We start from the raw sequence: 22,243 nt of genomic DNA, 5'->3' as shown, positions 1-22,243 counted from the left end.
ACCCTGCGTTCCATATATGTTGGCATTTTTTTGTTAAGCTGCCTCCATTCCTGCCTACTGTTGAAATACTAACAGAAGACCATTGCAGGCATTACATCTTAGTGCCTCATATATTGTTAACACTGCTCCCCCCCACAATTCTCATCAAGTTTGAAGTATGCAAGCCAGAAGCACATAAACCTCCAATATTTGAAAATGAGCCTGGATAGTTGGGGAGGTCTAATGGTTGACATCCCCCAAATGCTCCGTTTTCAAATTATGATTATCTCCTATAAAGGTACTACTTGTAGAACTCACTGAGCTGCATGGCAATTCTTCCTTGTATACTCTTATTAAAGTGAAGCAAAGTTCCAAAGCAGTCTCCATGCCTCTGGAATAGAGCTGTGTTCACAAATATACACCACCATATATACATATGTGTGTATGTGTGATACACAGACACATCCTGCATACACTGCAACTTATAACATGAAGTGTTACTTGAAGTATAGTTTACACCAGATTATATCCTTAGGCAAAGGAGCAAGGTACCAAACTGGTTCTTCCTTCCCCACCCCACAACACACAACTGCTTACCACAGCCTTTTTATTCTGCTTTAAAGTGAAATGAAGACGTACTAGACTGCCATCTGGTGGCTAATCCCATGGGCCTTTTTCCCTGGTGAACCATTCCCTTTCCCGACCTGTCATATCTATCCAGATGCCTTCAGAAGGGCGATTGGGTAGTTTAGACATACATAGAAGTTTGTGCATCCTTTCATTGGTCTGTTACTAGGATGGAGCCTCCCTTTTTGGCGCACTGAACTTTTTCAGTTGAAATAAGAAGCATACTTCTGATTTTAAGGCTATACAACTCTCAGCCGGAAAGGATAAAATGTCTTCCTGTTTTACATAGCTGCGTTTTCCAAAGAAATGAGGGAGACTGAGCCATTATGCGTTTAAATTTTATTTTAAACCCTAAAATTACAAAGACTACTAAATCCTTCTTGCACAAAATTACACATACAAAATAAAATGGACAATCAGGTATCAATCCTATGAGAATTTTTCCTTTGTTTAAACAACAAGCATCCCTTATTTTTGTTTTAAAACTGGAGTACTGAAAGTTATCTTTTCCATCCCTCTGTAAGGGGGAAATAAGCCACACACCCAGACACCCCAAACAGAAGCAATAATAGTACACAGCTTTATAAAGCTACCTTAAAAGATTCATTATTGGCTACCTGTCCATTCTCATCTACAACATTTGTTCCTTCTCTCCTCCTTCAGGTGTTTTAAGAGACTGGCAACTCAAAAAGTAGATTGCTGTGGAGAGCGGATGGACTGTAGAGAACAGGACAGAAAGAACATTGCAGGGCTGGGGACACTTGGACGGCAGAGAAAGGACGGGTTTTGTTTCCCCCAAACACGGCAAATTCTTCCTTGAAGTTGTCAGGGAGGAGACAGTGGTCAGGCTCCAGGAGAACACAGGTGGAAACCATGCCTATCTTTTAAAAACTCTTTGGAAGGAGAAAGGAAATTAAAACCTTCACTCTAGATCTCGACTTCACCATGGTCAGGCTATAGATATTGAAATAGAAAAAGCACAAGCATTTGCACAATTTCCACTGATCCCAGACCCCTAACAAGAGTACAGAGCAAAGCCAGTGGAAAGCTTACCAGCCTCTTTCTGCCCCAAAGAAACAGTTCTGTATGGATTCTGTGACACTAGCATCTGACTCACCTACAAAAAGCTTTTCTAAAAAGCTACAGCATTCAGTCGCAATTTCCACTATGATTATGTTTCTCAAACACATAACTTAAGGGTCTTCCTTTAAAGTGGGCCCACACCATACGTCCCTTTCTTATTCATCCCCCTCCCCTCCCCGCCATCCTCTCCAAAGGAGAGGAACATTCAAGAACATCCTGATCAGATTTGTGTGTCTCCCCCTCATGCTCAAAACACAAGCAAGTATTGCATACCTTTATAAATGAGGCAAGGATGAACACATAAAAATACATTTAAAAATTACAAGTGATAAGGAGAAAAATCCAAATCCAAAAGGAAAAGATCTTTCTATATTGATGGGCAGGTTGTTTTGTTTTTCTTTCTTTCCAGTAATTGGTTTAAACTATTATAGGAGAAGAATAGTTCAGTCTTTATAAAGCTGCAGTAGAAAGAAGTAGGGAATAAAGGAGGACTCTATTTACATAGTAGAGGTCAAGGAGAGTGTCCAAGGAAAGAAGGGCTCCCATCTCACTTTTTCTTGGCCGTCTTCTTTGCACTGGACTTTGCTTTGGGTTTTGACGCCTTTGCCTTTTTAGGCTTTGATGCTTTCACTGGCTTGGCCTTAACAGTCTTTGGCTTCTTGGCTTTCTTTGGAGCAGGTGCTGGCTTCTTTTTGGCTTTCTTTGCCACAGGCTTGGGCTTCTTGGCTGGCGACTTGGCCGCAGCCTTCTTGGGCTTGGCCGCTTTCTTGGGTGTTGTGGCCTTCTTGACTTCCTTTTTGGCCTTCTTGACTGGAGCTTTCTTGGGCTCATCACCTTTGGCCAGGCGGAAGGAACCAGAGGCACCGACCCCTTTGGTCTGCTTGAGGACACCTGTTGTCACCAACCTCTTGATGGACAACTTGATCTGGGAGTCGGCATTCTCCCCCACCTTGTAGTGGCTCTTGATGTACTTCTGGATGGACTGGCGAGACGAACCGGCCCGGCTCTTTTCGGCCTGTATGGCAGCCACAATCATGTCCGAGTACTTGGGGTGGTCTGTTGACTTCTTGGCCGCCTTGGCCCGCTTGGGCTTGGCGGCAGGTGCCGCAGTGGAGTTCTCTGTCATCTTGGCACGTGTGCGGACTTCCTCCCGAGGAAGGCAAAAAAGCTGTGGCTGTGTAACCCAACTGGGCTTGGAGGCTGGTTTCAAAAAGTGGGCACGTGGGGATGCCTTCCCAGCAGAGGTTCCTCAGGAATCTTAACTTCCCTCACACAACTGCAGGGCTGTTGCTTTGTTGCAAAGGCAGGAGTGGGATGTTGCCCCTTGAAGGTGTCTCTTCCAGGGTGTGGTCCACAGGGCAAAGAAATGTCCCCTGAAACTTTAGCCCTGGCTAAGAAGGCCTCTGCCAAAAAGCTTGGCCGAACTCCTCTCTGGAGCCCTGCGGGGCTGCTTTTGGCAATGGCCAGGCCTTCCTTCTTCCCCTTCTCTTTGGGGCTGTTCCCACTCTTCTCCTCCTCAGCGACGCTGCTGCTGCTGCCTCTGCTGCTGTCTCTCTCGCTCTCTGCCTCTCGCTCTCTCTCTGTGTCTGGCTCTCTCTCTAGGCAGCAGCCGGCGCATCCGGGTATTTAGTGCTCAGGCGCGGACCGCGGTGAGGACAGGGCTGCTGGCTGCCTGCTCAGGCCCCGAATGGCGCCTCGCCGCCGACATCTGTGTTTCTTCCGCCGCCTAAAGCGCCCCTTTCCCGCTCCTGCGGGCGCTTCCCAGGCCCGGCACCCCCTCCTCCGGCAGCTCCGGCCCTTCATCTCTCGGACCGGGCTCCCTGCTCCGGCTGCTGCCTTCCCTTCCTCCCTTATGAGGGCCCAAACGGCGCTGGGTGCGAGTGGGGCGCCGCCACATTTCCCCTTTGCTCCCCCATAACCCAGCCTCCGAAGGGAGCCTCCAAGAGGGAAACGGCCTGGAGCAAGGGGCCTCCCTGGGCCTCCAGGGGAGTCCGGTCCGGGGTCTCTAGGGTCCCCCCAAAGGACGCAGGGACCTCTGGAGCAGACCCCAACTAACACAGGGAGCCCCGAGCCAGGCGAGGGCTCGCCTCAGACCCGGCTGGGAAGGGGCGGGAGTGGCTCCCCAAAGAGCGAGGGGCTCCTCTCCCAGGGGTCCCCCGACTCCAGCAGCACCCCGACTCCAGAGCCCTGGAGCCGCCAAAAGTTTTAAAGAAAGTTTAGAGCCATCCCCTCCCCCCATGAGAGCCCCTTTGGACTCTTTCTGTGGGGATTTTGGGGGGCTCAAGGATGGGGAACAGGGACCCCGTCGCCCCAAAAGAGAAGGAGCCCCTCGCCCCCCAAAAAAGTAATTCCTCACCCCCCAAAAAAGTATTTCCTTGGCTGCAATGGAAAATAATAGTGAACACTCCTATAGGAGAAAGAGAAGGAGGGGGATAAAACAGCTCCCTATAGATATAGTCCAGGCACTTTTTGGGGGGCACCCCTCATGAATGTTTTTCTTGCCCCCCCATATCCTCCATAATACCTAATAATAATAATAATACTCCTATGGAAGGAGAAGAAGAATTGGGGAGCGGGAGAAAGTAGCTCCCTATTATAGTCCAGACATTTTTTGGGGGGGGGCACCCCTCATGAATGTCTTAATCCCTATATCCCCCCATTGAATACATTCCCCCCTTTGTCTCCTCAATGTTTATTTTTGCATTGGAAGCGGAGGCGTTTTGTTCTCCCTTGGATTTTTCCAAAGGTGGAGTCGAGCACTTTTTTAAAACAACAACACTTTATTTTGGGACACGACTAAGGAGAAGAAAAAGGAGGGGGTTGTTGCTGTTTGTTGTTGTTGTGTGACAAAGTGTTGTTGTTATTGTTGTGAAGAGGCATTTCCCCTTCCTTGGAAAAGACTTAATTTTCCTTCCCATTCCTGGGGGAGTGCTTAACTGTTGCGAAGAGATTAAATGTACGTGCCATCGCCATCTTGCTGGCAGAACTGTGGTTGTGTTTTTTCCTCTCTCTCTTTCCCCCTTATCTCTTATCATTCCTCACATTACACACACCACAAAAAAAAAAAAAAATAGACACACAAACACACACACTTTAAGGAAGGAGATTAATTGAAAGTGTCGTGGTGCAAATATTAACGACGAGAAGAGCTTTGCAAATAATACCATCGACTGGCTGAAGGAGAACATCCTACTTTGAAAACAACAACAACACACCACGGTTTATGAAGCTGGCACCCTAGCAACACGGAGGACACCAGAAATATATATATATATACATACACACACAAACACACCAGAATAGGGGCACCTCTGTTTCAGCTCTAAAATCCAGAACCCCCCAAAAAACTACCCTTCATTTAATGTGTATTTTAGGTCTTTATAATGGCGCGGTTCTGTGGCTGTGGAATAATGAACGCCCCAGATGTTTGCAATGTCCACATCTTTCTTTCTCTCCTTTTATTAATTATTTCATTCATTCTTTCTTCCATTCTTTCCTCAGAATCAACCGGAATAAAGAAGACAACTGCTGTTTAAAATATAAATCGTCTGTGTTTTGGAGGGAGAAATAGCATGGGATTTTATGTTCTTGAGTCTGATAGAGAGCTGCAGTCTCTATGCTCTTGAGCCACTGCTGTTTTTTTTAAGTGCTTTTTTATCTTTAAAACTGCATTCTGTTTTTAAACAAAATGATCATTTTTCATATTGTAACGGTTTAATTGTGTTTTAATGGTCACTTCTGGGAAGTTTTTAATTGCTTCTTAAGCCACTTTTTGAGTCCCAAGCGCAAACAAAAAGCAGGATACAAACAAATATGGTCCTATAAACACACTGCAGAAATAACCCAGTTTGAGACCGCTCTAACTGCCCTGGCTGAGTGCTAGGGAATCCTGGGAATTGTAGTTTATTGTGACACCAGTACTTTCTGACAGAAGGCTAAACAAAACGACAGTTCCCAGGATTCCCTAGCATTGAGCCAGGGCAGTTAAAGCGGTCTCAAACTGGGTTATTTCTGCAGTGTGTTTAGGACCAATACTATTACTAGTAACACCAGAAGTTACTTCAAAAGTAAGATTATGACCGCAGGGAGGGTTCCTATTATCCACCCATTCCTTTTGAATTAATGTGTCCCCAAAATATGAGAAAGTTGAGGGGAAGAAATAACAACGTTTTGGGGGTTTTGCTTTGTGTCCCTCACTATTCACCCCTTGGATCCTGGTGTATTTTATTTTTTTAAAAAACAACACCAAATTTGTTTTTGTATTTCTGCTGCTATTAAACCAATTAAACTTGGTAAACTTGATGTTGGGTGGGGAGATAATAAGGTGTTGTTGTGAAACTCATTTCCACCCCGCCTTGATTTGTCCTGCCAAGAAAACGTACCAAAATATATACGTTTAAAGTGTGCTGTCCAATGAAATATCTATGTATCTATCTATATAAATCACCCTATCCCTCCAGCTTTAAAATAGTGGGGTGCTAAATGAGGAACTCTGAAATTACATATAAAGTGTGATGTCCAATGAGATAGATAGATGATAGATAGATAGACTGATTCACCCTTTCCCTAAGCTTTAAAATATTGGGGTTCAGAATGAGGAACTCTGAAATTACATTTAGTGTGCTGTCCAATATATATCACCCTTTCCCCCAGCTTTTAAATATTGGGGTGCTGCGTAAGTCTGAAATTACATCTAAATTGTGTGTATATGTTCATTTTCAGTGTGGACAGCACACTTTAAATGTAAATTCAAATTTTCTTTTAAAGTATGCTGTCTATCAAAGATAGATAGATAGATAGATAATCACTGGACAACACACTTTATATGTGATTTCAGAGTTCCTCACTCGACACCCCAATATTTTAAAGCCGGGGGGGGGGGGGAGGAAGTTATCTGTGTGGTGGTGGAAACAATATCAAAGCTTTAAAAGTGCAGTTGCTGCTGACAGTTTTCTAACATATTCTAGTTATAAGTGAGGCGTCTGTGGTGAAAAGGTTTAAAAGGTGGCTTTTTTTGTTTTGTGGCGGGCGGGAAATGTTGTTGTCATGGAAGTGTGTTTGAGAGGAGGGAAAAAACTGAGGAGGATCGAGCAAAGACCGTTGACAACAAGCCACAGCACCAGCTTGACAGTCATCTGCTGACAGTTGTCATATCACTGCTTTGTAGAGACAGCTGGTTATTTCTTCAGGGAAGGGGGGGGTAGTCGGGACAAACGGTCGTTTGTCCCTGAAGGCTACCGTAGCGCGCGCGCGCAGTGCCTTCTGGGAAATGTAGTCAGTGGATGTGTTATTACCTGCTTCAAGTATTTTTAAAGCAATTACTTGATGCCTCTGCCCTTGAACTTTTTCTAATTCCTTCTTCAGCTCTTCAGAGTACCATCGCTCCTCCTGAACAAACAAAATTACCTCATCTATCCTCACAGTGGCCAACTAACTACCAAGATAAACAGATATACACAGAATGTTTACCAAGCACTCATTGGATAAAAATTATGAACACCATGACAATTATATATATACAGTATATATATATAATATATATATATACACACACACACACAAACACGAGTTTTGTGACGAGGATGTAAATACATCGCCTTTTTGCCAGGAGCCTTTTAAAAAAGGATTATTGCTGAGGTAGCTTCCCTCAGAGGAACAAAGGAAGCGAAACGTCTCTCGCTATTGATGTCTTCCAAAACGTGTTACGCCATGTTTGCGTAATGAAAACGAAATCCCCCCAATAAATAAATATTGATTGATGAGCGGGAACTGTGGGTTTCAAAAAACCCACAGAGGTTAATTCAATTATGCCATGATATGCAAATCTCACTGAAATGAACAAGAGATGCACACAAGTATCTTGCTCTTGGAAATAACCCATTTGTTTTAATCAAACTCTGTTATTGTTAACTGCCATCATGTTGAGTTTGGGTGCATATCCATTGTAGAAATAATGTAGTTTGACACTATTTTGACTGCAATGGCTCCAGCCAGCCTACAGAAATCTGGGATTTGTAGTTTTGTGAGTCACCAGCATTCTTTGGCAGCAAGGGCCTTGTAAAACTACAAATCCCAGGATTCTATATGATGGCACTACAACACTTAAAGCGGTGTAAAACTGCATTATTTTTACAATGTAGATGCTTCTTTTGTCTTACAGTAACACTATGACTGATACTTTCAAGGCACCCTATCATCAACAGCCCTGCTCAGGTCTTGCAGACTTAGGGTTGTGTTTCCAGTATCCATCTGGAATACAGTCTTCCTATTTTTCTACTGCCTTCAACTATACTGTTGTTGTTGTTGTGTGTCTTCAAGTCTTATGGTGATCCTAAGGCAAACCTATCAAAGGGTTTACTGGGGCTAAGAGCGTGTGACTCAACCAAGGGCACCAAGTGGGTTTCCATGGCTGAGAAGGTAATTGAATCCTGATCCCCAGAATCATAATCCAATGCTCAAATCACTACACCATCCTGGTGCTCTGTTGTCTACCTTACCAGGCATTATTGTCTTTTCTAGTGAGTCATGTCTTCCCATGATATGGCCAAAGTACAACAGCCTCAGTTTATTCATCTTCGCTCCTAGTGAGAGTTGAGGCTTGATTTGCTCTAGCACCTATTTGTGGGTTTGTTTGTTTTTTAACAATCTACGATATTCATAGCTCTTCTCTACACCACATTTCAAATGAGTTGATTTTTGTTCTATCAGCTTTCTTCACTATCCAGCTTTCACAATCATACATAAAGAAGAAAAATACTATGGTATGGACAATCCTAACTTCAGTATTCAATTATATATCTTTATATTTCAGGATCTTGTCTAGTTCCTTCATAGCTGCCCTTCCATGTCCTTAGTCTTCTTGACTGCATTCTCCATTCTGATTTATGACTGAGCTAAGGTATGGGAAATCTTGAACTATTTTAAGGTCTTGATTTTCTACACGAATCAACTGTGGTCATCAATTTTCTTTTCTTAATATTCAACTGTAAACCTGCCTTTGCACTATCTTCCCAGTATTTCTTTATTAATTAATCCAAGTCTTTGTTATTTTCTGCTATTAGTATGGTATCTTAAATGGTTGGTGTTCCTTCCTCCAATTTTCATGTCTCTTTCTTCCGTGTCTAATCCTGCTTTACATATAATAAATTCAGCACAGAAGCTAAACAGAGAGGGTGATACAATGTAGCCTTGGCCAATCCCCTTGCTGATTGAAAATTATTCCGTTTCTCCATACTGTATTCTGTCCTCACTGTAGCCTCCTGAGTACATCAGGACAATGAAATTTTATGGCATATCCTTTCAGAGCAATCCATAATTTTTCATGATCTATACAACTGAAGGCTTTGCTATAATCTATAAAGCACAGGCTGATTTTCTTTTGAAATTCTTTGGTACAGTTCACTGAATCATAACAGTCGGAAGAGACCACAAGGGCCATCCAGTCCAACGCCCTGCCATGCAGGAACTCTCAATCAAAGCAATCCCCAACAGATGGCCATCCAGCCTCTGTTTGAACACCTCCAAGGAAGAAGACTCCACTACACTCCAAGGAAGTGTGTTCGACTGTTGAACAGTCCTTACTGTCAGGAAGTTCTTCCTAATGTTGAGGTGGAATTTCTTTTCCTGTAGCTTGCATCCATTGTTTATTATTGCTATTTTGGACTTCAGTTCCCAGAAGCCTCAGCCGCGTTGGCCAGTAGCGTGGGATTCTGGGAGCTGAAGTCCAAAAGCCCTTGAAGAGCAACAGAGAGCGAGACACACACACACACACAATGAGATGACATACAGTATACAATTTTTCTAACATTAGTTGTGTTTTAATATTTCAGTGAACACAACTGATATATTCATCCTTAGATGCATTGTCTGAAATAGGCCATCTCTCCTGGACTGGTGTCCTAGGGTTCCAGAGTCTAACGGTCACTTTCCTCAGATTCTTCCTGGGCAACAACGGCTAAAGCTGCGTTTGCCGCGGGAGGAGGTGGTGGATTGTTCTGGATGCCCTGGATTTCTGGAATATATATCAAAACAACATAAAGGAAATGACATTCTCTCAGTATATAAAGAAGATAAAATGCAGATGCCAAGCTTCCCCCCGCCCCTCCTTCTCTGACTCCCGGTTGCAGCCCTCCTCCTCCTCCTCCCCCGCGCATGGTGGCGCGGAGGAAAAGGAGGGCAGCGAGGCCTGAGGCGGAGGAGGCTGCAGGGAGGCGGAGGCTCTTGGGAGCAGCCGCGCCGACCTCACCTCCCCGCCTCCCTGCGGGGGCCAAGGAGGCGAAGCCCTGGCCATCGCCACACGCGGGGGCCTGGAAGGAGGCGAGGCCGCGGCGATGGCCGGCGCTCTCATCGCCTCCTTCCTGTTCCCTCCGATCCCGGCGAGGCCCGGGGCCCAGGCGGGGAGGGAAAGCCTCCTTAAGCGGAGGCTTTCCCTCGCCGCTTGGCCCCTGCTCCCCGCTGCGATCGCGAGGTAAAATGTAGGACATAATTTTCAAATGTAGGACACTTTTTTGTCCTACATTTGAAAATTTTGTCCTACATTTTCCCGGTTTTGATGGAAGGGGGGGTGCTCTCTAGTCTTTTTTGAGTGGGGTTTACCTGGCCACTCAAGTAGGCTTCAACAATAGCGACAATGCCCCACATTAGGACGTGGGTCAAATGCCCAACACCCAGCCAAAAGGTCGCACTGGTAAACCAGTCCATCGGACGGGGCTTCAAGCGCCGGAGCTGTACCGAAAATGACCCACAAGAAACCGCCGCGACCTCGCCTCTCGCCCGTGCCTCGTGTCGACGCCAGCAAGTGGATAGAACGTTGCCATGGAGATACTGGGGAATTCCATGTTGTCTTGTAACGGCCTTACATCCTCTGTGTTGTGGCTGGCCCACAAAACTCGTCATTTTCACCTCAGTTTTGTCCCTGTGCACGAGGCTGGCAGAAAGTGTGTGTGTGTGTGTGTGTGTGTGTGTGTGTGTGTGTACACACACATACATACATATATACTCTCTCTCTCTCTCTCTCTCTCTCTATATATATATATATTTCCACACACATACATACATACATATCTTTCTTTATAGGAACATTAAAGGACAGCCTCGAGTAGTTTGAGTTGCTCTCTGACAGGAAAATTCCGTAAAGAGGGGAAAAAAAAAGAGGGGGTGAGGGAAATGGCGATGTATAGCTACTATATGGCAACTGCTTTGGCAAACTGCTTTTAGGAAAGATATTCAGGGGTGTTTGCTCTGTAGCAAAGTACAATAACATCCCAAATCCACAAAAACAGTGATACTTTTAATCGGCCAACCGGTTAAACTTGATGTCCTAACCTCAAAGGAGGACAAAGCACTGAAAAATATAGGAAATTCTAGAAAACCCTGAGGACATTACAAAAGAACAGCTAAAACACACTCATATAAACGTAAATTAATGCTTCTTTTAGTCATGCTTAATCAAAATGGAGGACATTTTGGAATTCCTCCTCGAGAGAAGGTTGAAATGTAGGATATGTCCTGGAAGATGTCTGTTCACCCTGAACAAAATGCACAAAATGCATGGTGCAAGCTTGTGAAGCTCCACTGGCTTCTTCATCAAGCAAAGGAGTTAAGAATCATACAGGGAAGAAAAATCAAGGATATTACAAAATAAAAGCTAAAAACACACCCATATAAACATTAATGCTTCTTATAGTCATGCTCAAAATAAAGGTCATGCAAAATTTTGGGCAAAACGCACAAAATATATGTTGCAAGCTTCTGAAGCTCCAGCGGCTTCCTCATCAAGCAAAAGTGTTAAGAATCATACAAGGGGGGAAAATTATAAAATGACAATGTTAGTCGCAGGCTTGCATTTTCTCAAGGTGCTGTTCTTTAGAGGGATAAGAGCATTCCAATGTCCAGTAGGTAAAATCTGAATTAGCAATGGAAAAAGGTACTTCTTCTGAGATCCCAGATGTCTCCATCTTTTGTGAGGTTGCAGCCTTTTAGGAAAGGGTGAACAAGCCTTCATTGGAAGGACTGTCAGAAGATAAGCCTCATTTTCAGGGCGTCTTCAGTTAGACATGCTGTCTTGCTCAAATCTAAAGACAACCATTAAGGCGGGATTGCTTGACATCTGGACAGACACCTAGCTTGCCTGTTCACATTCTTCCCTGATTTTGGTGAGATGATGACAACTCTGTTTAAATTATAAACAATATTTTTGCACCTGAGCACATTGGTTGTTAAAAAAAATAAAATAAAAAAAATAATAAAAAAAACCCAAGTGTCCCTTTTTTGGTAATGTGTAAAATAGTGGCCACTTTTTAAAGCGTGAAACTGCTACTTGAAAGTGTTTGAATGCCCAGCCATCTCTCTGATGCAATAATTTATTACAAGCCCTTCCTACAAGAAATGGTGATGAGTAGTAGAACAGATACTTGTATGAAAGAAGTGTATATGAATGCATGCAGTACAGGTTTATCAACTGGTCATTAGAAATGTTATTACTTAGCAAGGCTATGGTTAGAGGTTGTTGTTTTGTGCCTTCAAGTTGTTTCTGACGTATTGTTTCTGAGGGAGAGAGAAGGCTGGCCCAGTACCATCAGGGGATAGCCTGAAGACAGAGGCTCCTCCCTCCCTAACTGTCATCTTTCGGCCTCTGAGGGAGAGAGAAGGCTGGCCCAGTGCCATCAGGGGCTAGCCTGAAGAAGAGCCCTCCCTCCGGTCCATCTGCCTTGGTCCAGGCCTCAGAGGGAGAGAAGAATGCTGGACCTGATTCCCTCCCCCCCTCACCATTCCCTTCTCCTTTTGTGTTGTGTCTTTTAGATTGTAAGCCTGTGGGCAGGGAACTGTCTGTTATCCCCTCTATTGTAAACCGCTCGGATTCCCAGTGATTGGGCGGTATATAAATAAAACCTATTATTATTATTATTATGATCCTAAAATGTAAAGCCATACAGCAGAGCACCAAATTCAGAATTGTCCAAGCTGTTATATTCCCCATTGTTATGTACAGGTGCAAGAGCTGGACAGTGAAGAAGGCTGTCAGAGAGAAAATAAACTCATTCAAGATGTGGTGCTGGAGAAGAGTGCTGAAGTTACTGTAGACAGCCAGAAAGGCAAACAAATGGGTCCTTTACCAGATCAAGCCTGAAATCTCCCTGGAAGCCAAGATAATGAAACTGAAGTTGTCGTACTTTGGCCACATCCTGAGAAGGTATGGCTCACTAGAAAACACAATAATGCTAGGGAAGGTAGAAGGCAACAGAAAGAGAGGCAGACCACATGCCAGTTGGATAGACTCAATTACGGAGGTCACGGGAACGAATTTGCAGGACCTAAGAACAGTGGAGGGCAGGGTGTTTTTGGAGATGTCTTATCCACAGGATATCCAGTATGGCTATCAGGCTAAACCCAGCATTAGGCAGATTAAGACAACTATTTCAAACAGCATACGAGGGCATAATAACTCAGAGACCCTGCCTGTTTCCCTCTTAGAGGATAGAAGTATATATACTCCTCTATCATGCACTCCCACAAACTTGCTATCGGCAGGTATAGACAACACTATGGTGCGTTACAGACCACCTAAAAGTGGTGGTCTGCTGGCGCTGCTGGTTGCTCTGCGAGGGAGCTGCAGCAGCCAAACCGCGCTGCTCCCGCACAGAGCAAAAAAGAACCCCCAAAATGGCACTTCTTCCCACGGTGCGGTTATGATGCCGCGAGGCGCCAATGGCACACTCGCGACATCATAAGCGCAACACAACGTGCGGACGCTATGTGTTCGACACGTAATAATGGCGGCGCCAGTGTGTATAGGGTGCCGCCATTATTATGCCCCCGTCATGTGCTAGGGGCGAGGCCGGTGTGGATGCTAAGTCCCCAGCCAACCCCTAGCACATGATGGGGGCGCCTCAAGAGCCCGTCTGTAACGGGCCTATGTTGCCAATGCTGGAGACAGATCCAACTGACTAGTTTTCTACATGAAATGGAAATATAGCCTTTGCCATTGGTTGTAAATTACATTGGGATGATCCACAAGGCTTTATGGTGCTCTTTAGCTTTCTTTCACTTTTAAAGGCAGACTAGATATAATTTTGAAAATAAACACATAGGTAGATGCAAGATTTTCTAAGAATTATTGCTTGTTGTTTCACCCTATGGACACAATAGCCCAAACTACTGTAAAGTATACACATTTTAGATCTTACTTTTCTCTAGTTCAGGATACATTAATAGTTCATATCCTCCCTACCTCTGTTCCTATTGACTTATGTTCAGCTTGTAGTCTACTAAGAGTCCCAAGATCCCCTTTGCATATATTGTCAAGACAGGTGTATCCTATGCCTGGGTCTTTCTTTTTTCTGTCTAAATGTAGTACCTTACATTTCTCCCTGTTGAAATTCATTTTGTTAGTTTTGGCATTACTAACCGGTTAAGATAATTTTGAATTCTGATCCAGCCCTATGCCGTATTAGCTACCTCTCCTAATTCAGTGTCATCTGCAAATTTGATAAGCATGCCCTCTGTTCCATCACCCAAGTCATTTATGTAAAGATATCGAATAACACTGGGACCAGGACAGAAGCCTGTGGCACTCCATTGGATGAAGAGAAGCCATTGGTGAGCACACCAGTCACGCTGTCTGGCCCACATTTTACTAGTTTATTTACAAGGCTATCATGGGGGGGGGGGATCTCATCAAAGGCCTTACTGAATTCAAGGTATGCTATTTGCACAGCATTCCCTTCACCTACATTGAGAAACCCACATTGACCTTTAGTGGCAACAATATTTCATTCTATGTGCTTAGATTATTTAATTATCTGCTCGACTCTTTCCTGGAACTGATGTCAGGCTGACTCGATGGTCATTATTTGGGTCCTCCCCATTCCCCTTTTTGGTGATGGGGATAACATTTCTCCTCCTCCTGTTTACCAGGAATTCTCAAAGATGATTACCAGTGGTCCTGAGATTACTTTTGCCACTTTTTAAAAATACCCTTGGATTCCAGATGAATATCTGGATGGAGGAAATTCCACACTAAAACTGACACACTTGCACTCTGGCTTAAGCAATAACATGATTCAAAACAGAGAAAGTAATTGAGCACAAATGTATTCTGAAAGCTAGTGGCTGTAATAGTATATTGGAATCCATTGATTGTATGACCGTCTGAATTCAAAACACAGAATTCAATACTGGCAACCAAGATTTCAGAATGCTGAGAATCTCAGCATCCTCTTTAAAACAATGTATTTCAAGAGGCAGGTTTCAAGTCCTACTGGTGGGCTCAACGAGATTTTCCGTGCCAGGCATAATTCCTCATCCCTGGTAACAATTGAACAAAAATAAAATAAGTGCATACAAAGGAATAATGTATTAATGAAATTTGAAGATGGGCATGTGTGTCTTGTTCTGGATTTTGAGGGGATGGGGGCAGGAGTTGCCAATCTACTACCAATTATCTAGCAAACAGATCCTCAACTAGCTTCCGGCTATCTCAGTCTTACCACCATTCTAAAAGTTAGGGAGATGACACAGCTGAAGTGCTTTGAACACTCTCAGTGAGAATCAAGGTTGGCTCAAGACATTTTGATGCCAGAAGTGAAAAACATGATATTGTTTGCCATTCTATGCAAGATGACTGGACTGGTAACTAACTTTCTCTTTAACATGTGACTCTTCCACAGCATCTTGTAATGGCTAGCTAAGAGGCACAGGGCTGGCTATAGAGCACACAGGTCTCCCCTACACCCTCCTACTGCTTCCAGCATCTGCACCCTGAGGTGATAGCCTCACTCTTCTACATGGCAAGGCTGGTGCTGGTGAGCACTAAGCATTGATTATGATGTGAGAGCAGAATTTTCTATTAAAGCAGAAATGCTAAGTTTTAATTTACCATAGACTAATAAGCATAAGCAGGAGCAAAATGAGCTCTACAGCCCCATAAAGTGAGAAGTACTGTATATACTTGACTATAAGTCAACCTCATTTATAAGTTGAGGGCAAGGTCTTGGGATCAAAATCATATATTTTGATATGACCCATGGATAAGGGTAAAAATTAGGAACATGTAACAAAGAATGTAAAGGATGAAACAAAGGAAAACAATGTCAAAAAACTTACACAACTTTAGCAATTATAACTATTTGTGATCACAGTAAATGCAGGATGGACGAGAATGAGTAGACGGTGATCAGTGCTTCCAGGACAGATTATATTTTTGCCTTTTACGAGGAGATGGTTCCTTTTTGATAAGAGTTAAAGTACAGTACTTACACTGACCGATGGATAAGTCCATTCAGGTTTGGTTCCAGGACCCCTCATGGATACCAAAATGCATGGATACTCAAATTGCATTAAATACAATGGCACAGTAAAATGGTGTCCCTTATAGAAAATAGCAGGCTTTTAAAAACTGTGACAGGGTGGCTTTTATATGGGCTATGTGTTTTAGAGTATGCTTTTTTTTCTCTTTTGTATGTTTTTAATCTTAATTTTATATTGTTTTAACTAGGTTATTTAAGATTTTTTTTTCTTGTGAGCCGTCTTGGGTCCCTTTTTGGGAGAAAGGAGGCATAAAAAATAAAATAAGTAATTAAAATGTGGAGGTGCTACTGACAAGCAACTGATCAAGCATTACTAGCAGCAGAATATGGCAGGAGGGGAGTGAAGCACTTCACTAGGCAGCAATGGACCTGCATCTGTGGTTCAGTAGTGAAAAAGGGGTTGTATCCTACTAGAAAATTTGTAGCATGGTAAATGGAACTACATAGCCACAGCTACAGTCAAAGCAATGAAGGAATGAGAGGCAGAACACACACACACTGGAGTAACAGCTTAGAACTTTTGCCAGTACAGCAGCAAAGCAAAAGAGCAGCCTGACAAACAGTTGATCAGCCACAGCACAAAAGAACTGATTATCTGTTGTCAAAGAGGGCTAAGAAGACCAGGAAGTGATAGGGTTAAGTCTACAAAGCAACAAACAGAATGGAGGGGAAAGTTGTGCTCCTATGTTGCTACCGAAAACCACCCAGACAATATATCTGGGCCATCCCTTTCCTTCTCCATACTGCCTTAGCTCCAAGGACCTTGGGGGAAAGCATTAAAGAAAATAACCAGCCTCATCCTTTCTCACAGTGGTGAGAGTAAGGACAAGTCATTGTCCATTCTATCAAAAACAGATTGGACTCTCCCAGGCTTTGCTGCTTGAGGTAGTTGCTTTACTGGACCTTATCATAGTGCCAGCCTAATGACAATGGCTGCCCAAACCAAGAAGCATCACTACCTTTTTGGTATCTTGAGGATTTTTATTAAGTTAGTTTGTAACTGTGCAGAAAGAAAGAAAAATCAGCCGCCTTCATTGTTTGGCTCTGGCAACATTAGCAGAGAAGTCTCTTCCCATCCTAGGGATGCAGAGGTGGAAGATGAGCTTCTAGGACGCAGCGGATGCTGACCTTGTAGTAAGATGTGTAGAGCTTTTCATCAACACAGAAAAATCTGCCTTTGTTTCAAGTACATGAAAACAAATAGCTAGTCCCAGATTCTGAATTAAACCAAAAAAACAAACAAAACAGAAACCCTACACAGTCTCTGGACAAAACTGGTTCCCCCTAACAAAACAGTCACAATACAAAACAGTCACAATACATTCTCCCAGCACAGTGCAATTCAAAACATTGATTACTGTGAAGTAACACCTTCCATCCAAGAAGACTCACCATAAAGTTGTGTGTGTACAATTTTGCTTTGTTTAAACAGGTAGTTTTACCTATCATTTCTGTTTTATAGAGATAACTCAAGGATTTGGAAGAGGGAGCAATTATGACTAAAGGGAGGCTGGGACGAAGGATCTGATTTATTGCTCTGGTCAACTGCTTATTAAAAACATAGTGTAGCATTACATAACATAACTCCCCCCCAACCATATAAAATATATTTTAATGTATAAAATCCCAAAAAAGGTGCAAATAGTAGGATCCAGCCCCAAACATGCTAAGTTATACAGGTGCACGAAGGATGGTCTGACAGTGTCTTGGTCTTGTTTCTTGGAGGGGGATGTTGGTCACTGAGATACAGCTTTTGCCCTCCAAAGCCAGGAACAAAAAGCAAACTAACCTAAGGAATAAAAAGACAACAACAGTTAAGAAAATGGATCTATATCTGAAATGTATTAAAACATGAAGCTCTTTGAAGAGAGTAGTCAATACTCTCCAGTTTCCAGTTTTATTTTATGTTTGTTTGTTGGATTTATATCCCACCTTTCTCCCAAAATGGGATTCAAGACAGCTTGGTGATAACTTGGTGGCACAGTGGTTAAATGCCTGTACTGCAGCCACTCACTCAAAACCATAAGGTTGCGAGTTCAATACCTGCAAAAGGGCTCAAGCTTGACTCAGGCTTGTATCCTTCCAAGGTCGCTAAAATGAGTACCCAGATTGTTGGGGGCAAATTAGCTTACAGTTGTAAACCGCTTAGACACTGCTTAGGCAGTATGAAGCAGTATATAAATGAAGCTTGTTTGTTTGTTTTGGTTTGGTTTTAGATCCAGAATTGCATTGTGATTCTTTATATCCTTATTTAGGTATAGAAAAACGTTTCAAAGTGGTCCCTGAAGAGCAGGGATTGGTAATTTATGACCCCTGTTCTAATATAATATGAATGTTGGGTTTAGACCAGGGTTGGGTAAAGTGTGGGCCAATGGCCCAAATGTGTTTTTGCTGCCCCCAGACCAATTCCTTTCAATGAAAAAACAAAAACAAAAAACAAACAAACAAAAAAAAAACCAAACATTTTCCTCATGCAGGAGGCATTCATAAAGCTTCAGGTTTTACTTAGAGCAGGGTGCACAGTCCCCAATGTCCTTTACTTGTATTACAAGAACAACAACGATGGTGATGTGGTCTTCCAAGTCACTTCTGGTTTTGCTTTTTTATATTTAGCATTTCTGGATTTGGTGTGGCCTGTAGTAGATCCTAAGAATGAAAAATTGACTTCCAGAACCACTGATGTTCCTCATCCCTAGCTCAAATCTCTGGAAAGAGTATGACCCATTTCTCCTCTGGTAGTTTCTTGAGTGAGAAGGAAGAAAAAGAGAAGAAATGGCCCTGTCCATTTTTGGCTCTGGCCTGACTCTCACCCACCACTGGCATGCAGCCTCAGAAAAATTACTCCCTAAGATACCTAAACCCTAAACAGAAGGGGAAAAAAGGTTTTCCTACTAGAAAGAACTGAGAAAATGTATTCACATCTTTAGGCAAAAGTGTTAAATTGTTATTTACCTAGTTTACCAGAAACCTGTGATTTTTTCAGCCCTAACTTTATCTATAATTTTCTGCAGACACAAAATCCATGCTAGCACTTAATACAGGAATGAGCCAAGTCCTCATGTCAATTTCTGCATACCTTGCTCTTACATTCATATGAGAATGGCACAGTGGAGGTTCTCAGGAACACTGTTTTGTTTCTCTGGGTTTCAAAAATAGACTGGAATGCATACTTTCTAGGGATTGTATATTACTGCAAAACATTCATGTCTGCATGTCATGAAAAGGCCATGATGTAGTTTCCTGAATTTTCATTTGTGATGTGCCTCTGCTGACAAGCCATGGTTTGTTAACTAGTCACAAACCAGTCTGAACCCATGGTCTGTAGTAAGTTTGCAAAACTCTGGTTTGTCTAAACTATGGATTGTTATGACATTTGAGCTCTAAATCATGGTTTGTTTCTGCCTGTGGGTTTTCTACCTATTGCCAATGCTGACAAAAGTGGTAGGAAAAGAAGAAAAAAAACAGAAATGGGGAAAACCAAGACATTGCCTTTGTATTCTCTACCATCCAATCGATGGCTTTAGCAAGAAGTCATGTCTTACCAGGACATGCAAGCATGCACATTGAAAACAACTAAGCAGAGGTGGTGGGGGGTGGTTTTGTTTCCAGTCCATTACAAGGAGCCTGGATGCCTATAACAGCCTTGCAGTTTGTGCGTTTGCTTTGGGACTCTAATACAGAAAGGTTAATGTTTAAAAAGTTAAAAAAGAAATAAAATGCTTTAAATGTCTTCTACAAACAAATATTTATACCATAGCCAGCACGGTGTAGTGGTTTCAGCATAGATCTAGGAATCTGGAGATGGGTTCGATTCCCCCCTTGGCTATGGAAACCCACTGGGTGACCTTGGGTGAGTCACACCCTCAGCCCTAGAAAACCCCATGAAAGGTTTGCCTTAGGGTGAAACTACTTGAAGGCACACAGCAGCAAACATTTGTACATTGCTTTGCCTTTCAAATGAAGACAAATAATTACAAACATACATTAATCCATTATATAACAAGCCAAAATAAACAGCAGCAGAACACTAACAATGTAGGAAGGAAAATTCCAGCAAATGGGGTCAATTCTTCTTGTGCTCCCAGGGGCTATATGCAGCCCATGGGCCATAGTTTTTTCACCCTTGGCTTAGACCCCTGTCTAAAGGTTTCTGCTTTTTACCTTCCAATTGCCATTTCTCTATACTTCTCTCTGCTTCTCCAGTGGCTGTCAGCATACCAGTCCTTCCTACTTTTTGTATGTGTGCAGTGTCTGAAGAAAACATAGTGAATGGCACTGGGGAGATCCTCATCAACAACACAGTATGTAAAGATATCTGGCAGCACCTTTGGGACTAACTGAAACTAGAAGTTGGTAGCAAGGGATTTTGTAGACTTGAGCTTACTTCCTCAGATGCATTTGGGCCAACTTTTATATTTCAGTTAGTCTCAAAGGTGCTGCAAGATCCCACTGCATATTGATTTTCGAGACTAACATTGAATTCTTTGAATTCTGTCAACAACATAGTTGCTCTGTTTTTGTTTTAAAAATGCACAGAGCTGACCAGCTGTTGCTTGTGGAAAAAGGTAAGATGTCAACCCATCCTATGCCAGAGCTGAGAAAAGTTCTTGGGGTTTTTTAAATCTATAAATTCCCAAATTTTCCCAAGCAATATGACCATGGATTATTGAACCTATAGGTCTCTTCCAACTATGATTATTTCAAATCTATGATTCCAAGGCAAAAGATTACTTTAAAGGACCTGTGACAAGTTATTTGGTATACACAACTGTGTACACCAACAAAGGAGAGTGGTTGGGAGTTCAGGAAAAATAGTTGCACCTGCTGCCTCAACCCCCAAATCTATCACCTAGCTCTCCATTCTCACTGGGGAATTTGCCCTGGATGGAACCGGGTCAAATTCGGTAAGCCAGTACCGAATCTCCCCAGAAAGAAGTTCCCACTACCCTTTATCTTGATCAATGCAATTTGCCCTGCTGAAGTTCACATTTGCAGTAGTGCTTTCAAATGGAGCCTCTTTTGTTGTCAATCAAATTCACTTCCGCTTTCGTCAAAGGTGACGTGTCCTACAACCTACAAAAGCCGCTTGCAAAAAGCCGGTGGGAGAGGGGAGGCATGTTCTGCCCACCATCTGACTTGAATCCCTCCCCTGAACTTGACCAGATCATGACCGGGGCCAAGTTCACATTTGCCGGCAGCAGGGAAGAAACGGGTTTTTCAAAAAGAAATGGGGAAAAAAATCCACTTTTGGAAAATCCGCTCTAAGGGGGATCTGCCCTTGATCTGGTGTGCAAAACCCTGATCTGGGTGTGTAAAAACTGGCACCAGCGGGAATGTTCTACTTTTAATCCATGTTACAATTCAGTGCAAAAGGTAGTCTGAATGGCCCCTAAGTTAACTTTGCCTAAATGGTAGGGATAACTCTGTTAATGAAGATTGAATTTAAGAAACTTTCTGCCTGAAGCAATTTGGTTTTTGACAAGATTGCTTTGATCACTGGAAAGTAGCAAACAGAGGTGTCTACTCTGACACAGATGGGAAAAATAGCATTCAAAATTCTTCCCCTCAACTGGTCAGTTTAGCTTTACCCTTCATCCCACTCCTCTACTTGCCAATACTGTTGTGCATCATCTCTTTCTCTTGGAGGGCTGCCATGGCCAGGCGCAGGTGCTCCTTCAGCTGCTCAATCTCTCGCTCTGACCGCCGCTTGATGTGGTTCAGTTCTGCATAAACATCCTGGTATTTTCCTGATGCAAACCTCTTATCCTGAAGAGAATAAGGAAGGATTCATCACCCTGGTGTTAATATTTACTTTTGGACAAAAGAGATCTGGCTTGAATTGCTTTTTCTAGGGAACATCTGTATCAGGGATAGAGAATGTGAGATTCCTCCCATCCCACACCAGATATTGTTGGACAGCAGCCTTAGCCAGAATAATCAATAGTGAGAGGCAGTGCAGTCAAACAACATCTGGAGAGCCACATGCTCCCCATGTACAATGATGACTATGGAAGCATGGAATTTGAGGCTGCTAGGGTACCTTACACATTCCCTTGCATTACTCTGAGCCAAGACTAAAAGCTTGAAATTTCCTGAAAACTGTAGATTTTCAGTCCTACAGCACAGAAAAATGGAACCTGAGAATATGAATGCAAGATAGAGGTTTATTTTTGCATTGACAAGCTGACTGATGATGCAGAAGGGAAGTAAGATGCAGTTAACACAAAGGGTTCAAAGAACACTCTACA

At 43.0% G+C, this 22,243-nt stretch overlaps 2 protein-coding genes and 1 long non-coding RNA gene across 5 annotated transcripts in view; all 3 read right to left on the bottom strand.

The window, feature by feature from the left end:
- Positions 1–928: 928 nt before the first annotated feature.
- Positions 929–3,302, bottom strand: LOC121931904 (histone H1.0). The gene has a single exon (XM_042470042.1). The coding sequence runs from the start codon at positions 2,813–2,815 to the stop codon at positions 2,237–2,239; it is 579 nt and encodes a 192-aa protein (XP_042325976.1). The 5' UTR covers positions 2,816–3,302; the 3' UTR covers positions 929–2,236.
- Positions 3,303–9,479: 6,177 nt separating this feature from the next.
- LOC121931631 lies at positions 9,480–10,616 on the bottom strand. Its single transcript, XR_006104192.1, has 2 exons — positions 10,285–10,616; positions 9,480–9,700 (listed from the first exon to the last, which is right to left on the bottom strand). It is a non-coding gene; the product is annotated as an uncharacterized LOC121931631 (long non-coding RNA).
- Positions 10,617–16,955: 6,339 nt separating this feature from the next.
- Positions 16,956–22,243, bottom strand: part of LOC121930576 (TRIO and F-actin binding protein) — a 90,157-nt gene continuing 84,869 nt past the window's right edge. For 2 of the 3 annotated variants that reach the window (XM_042467094.1, XM_042467096.1), the window contains one exon: positions 21,600–21,761. In XM_042467094.1, coding sequence (XP_042323028.1) covers positions 21,600–21,761 — 162 coding nt within the window. Of the gene's footprint in view, positions 17,785–21,599; positions 21,762–22,243 lie in introns of those variants that run through there. The other variant, XM_042467095.1, reaches the window with a different exon arrangement.

Source organism: Sceloporus undulatus, chromosome 5 (genome assembly GCF_019175285.1).
Source record: "Sceloporus undulatus isolate JIND9_A2432 ecotype Alabama chromosome 5, SceUnd_v1.1, whole genome shotgun sequence".
Classification (NCBI taxonomy): Eukaryota; Metazoa; Chordata; class Lepidosauria; order Squamata; family Phrynosomatidae; genus Sceloporus; species Sceloporus undulatus.
The sequence above is the reverse complement of the archived record's forward strand: the minus strand, read 5'-3'. Positions and strand labels throughout refer to the sequence as shown.

Coding starts and splice junctions, on each gene's coding strand:
- LOC121931904 (XM_042470042.1), bottom strand. CDS start 2,815: ATGACAGAGAACTCCACTGCGGCACCTGCCGCCAAGCCCAAGCGGGCC.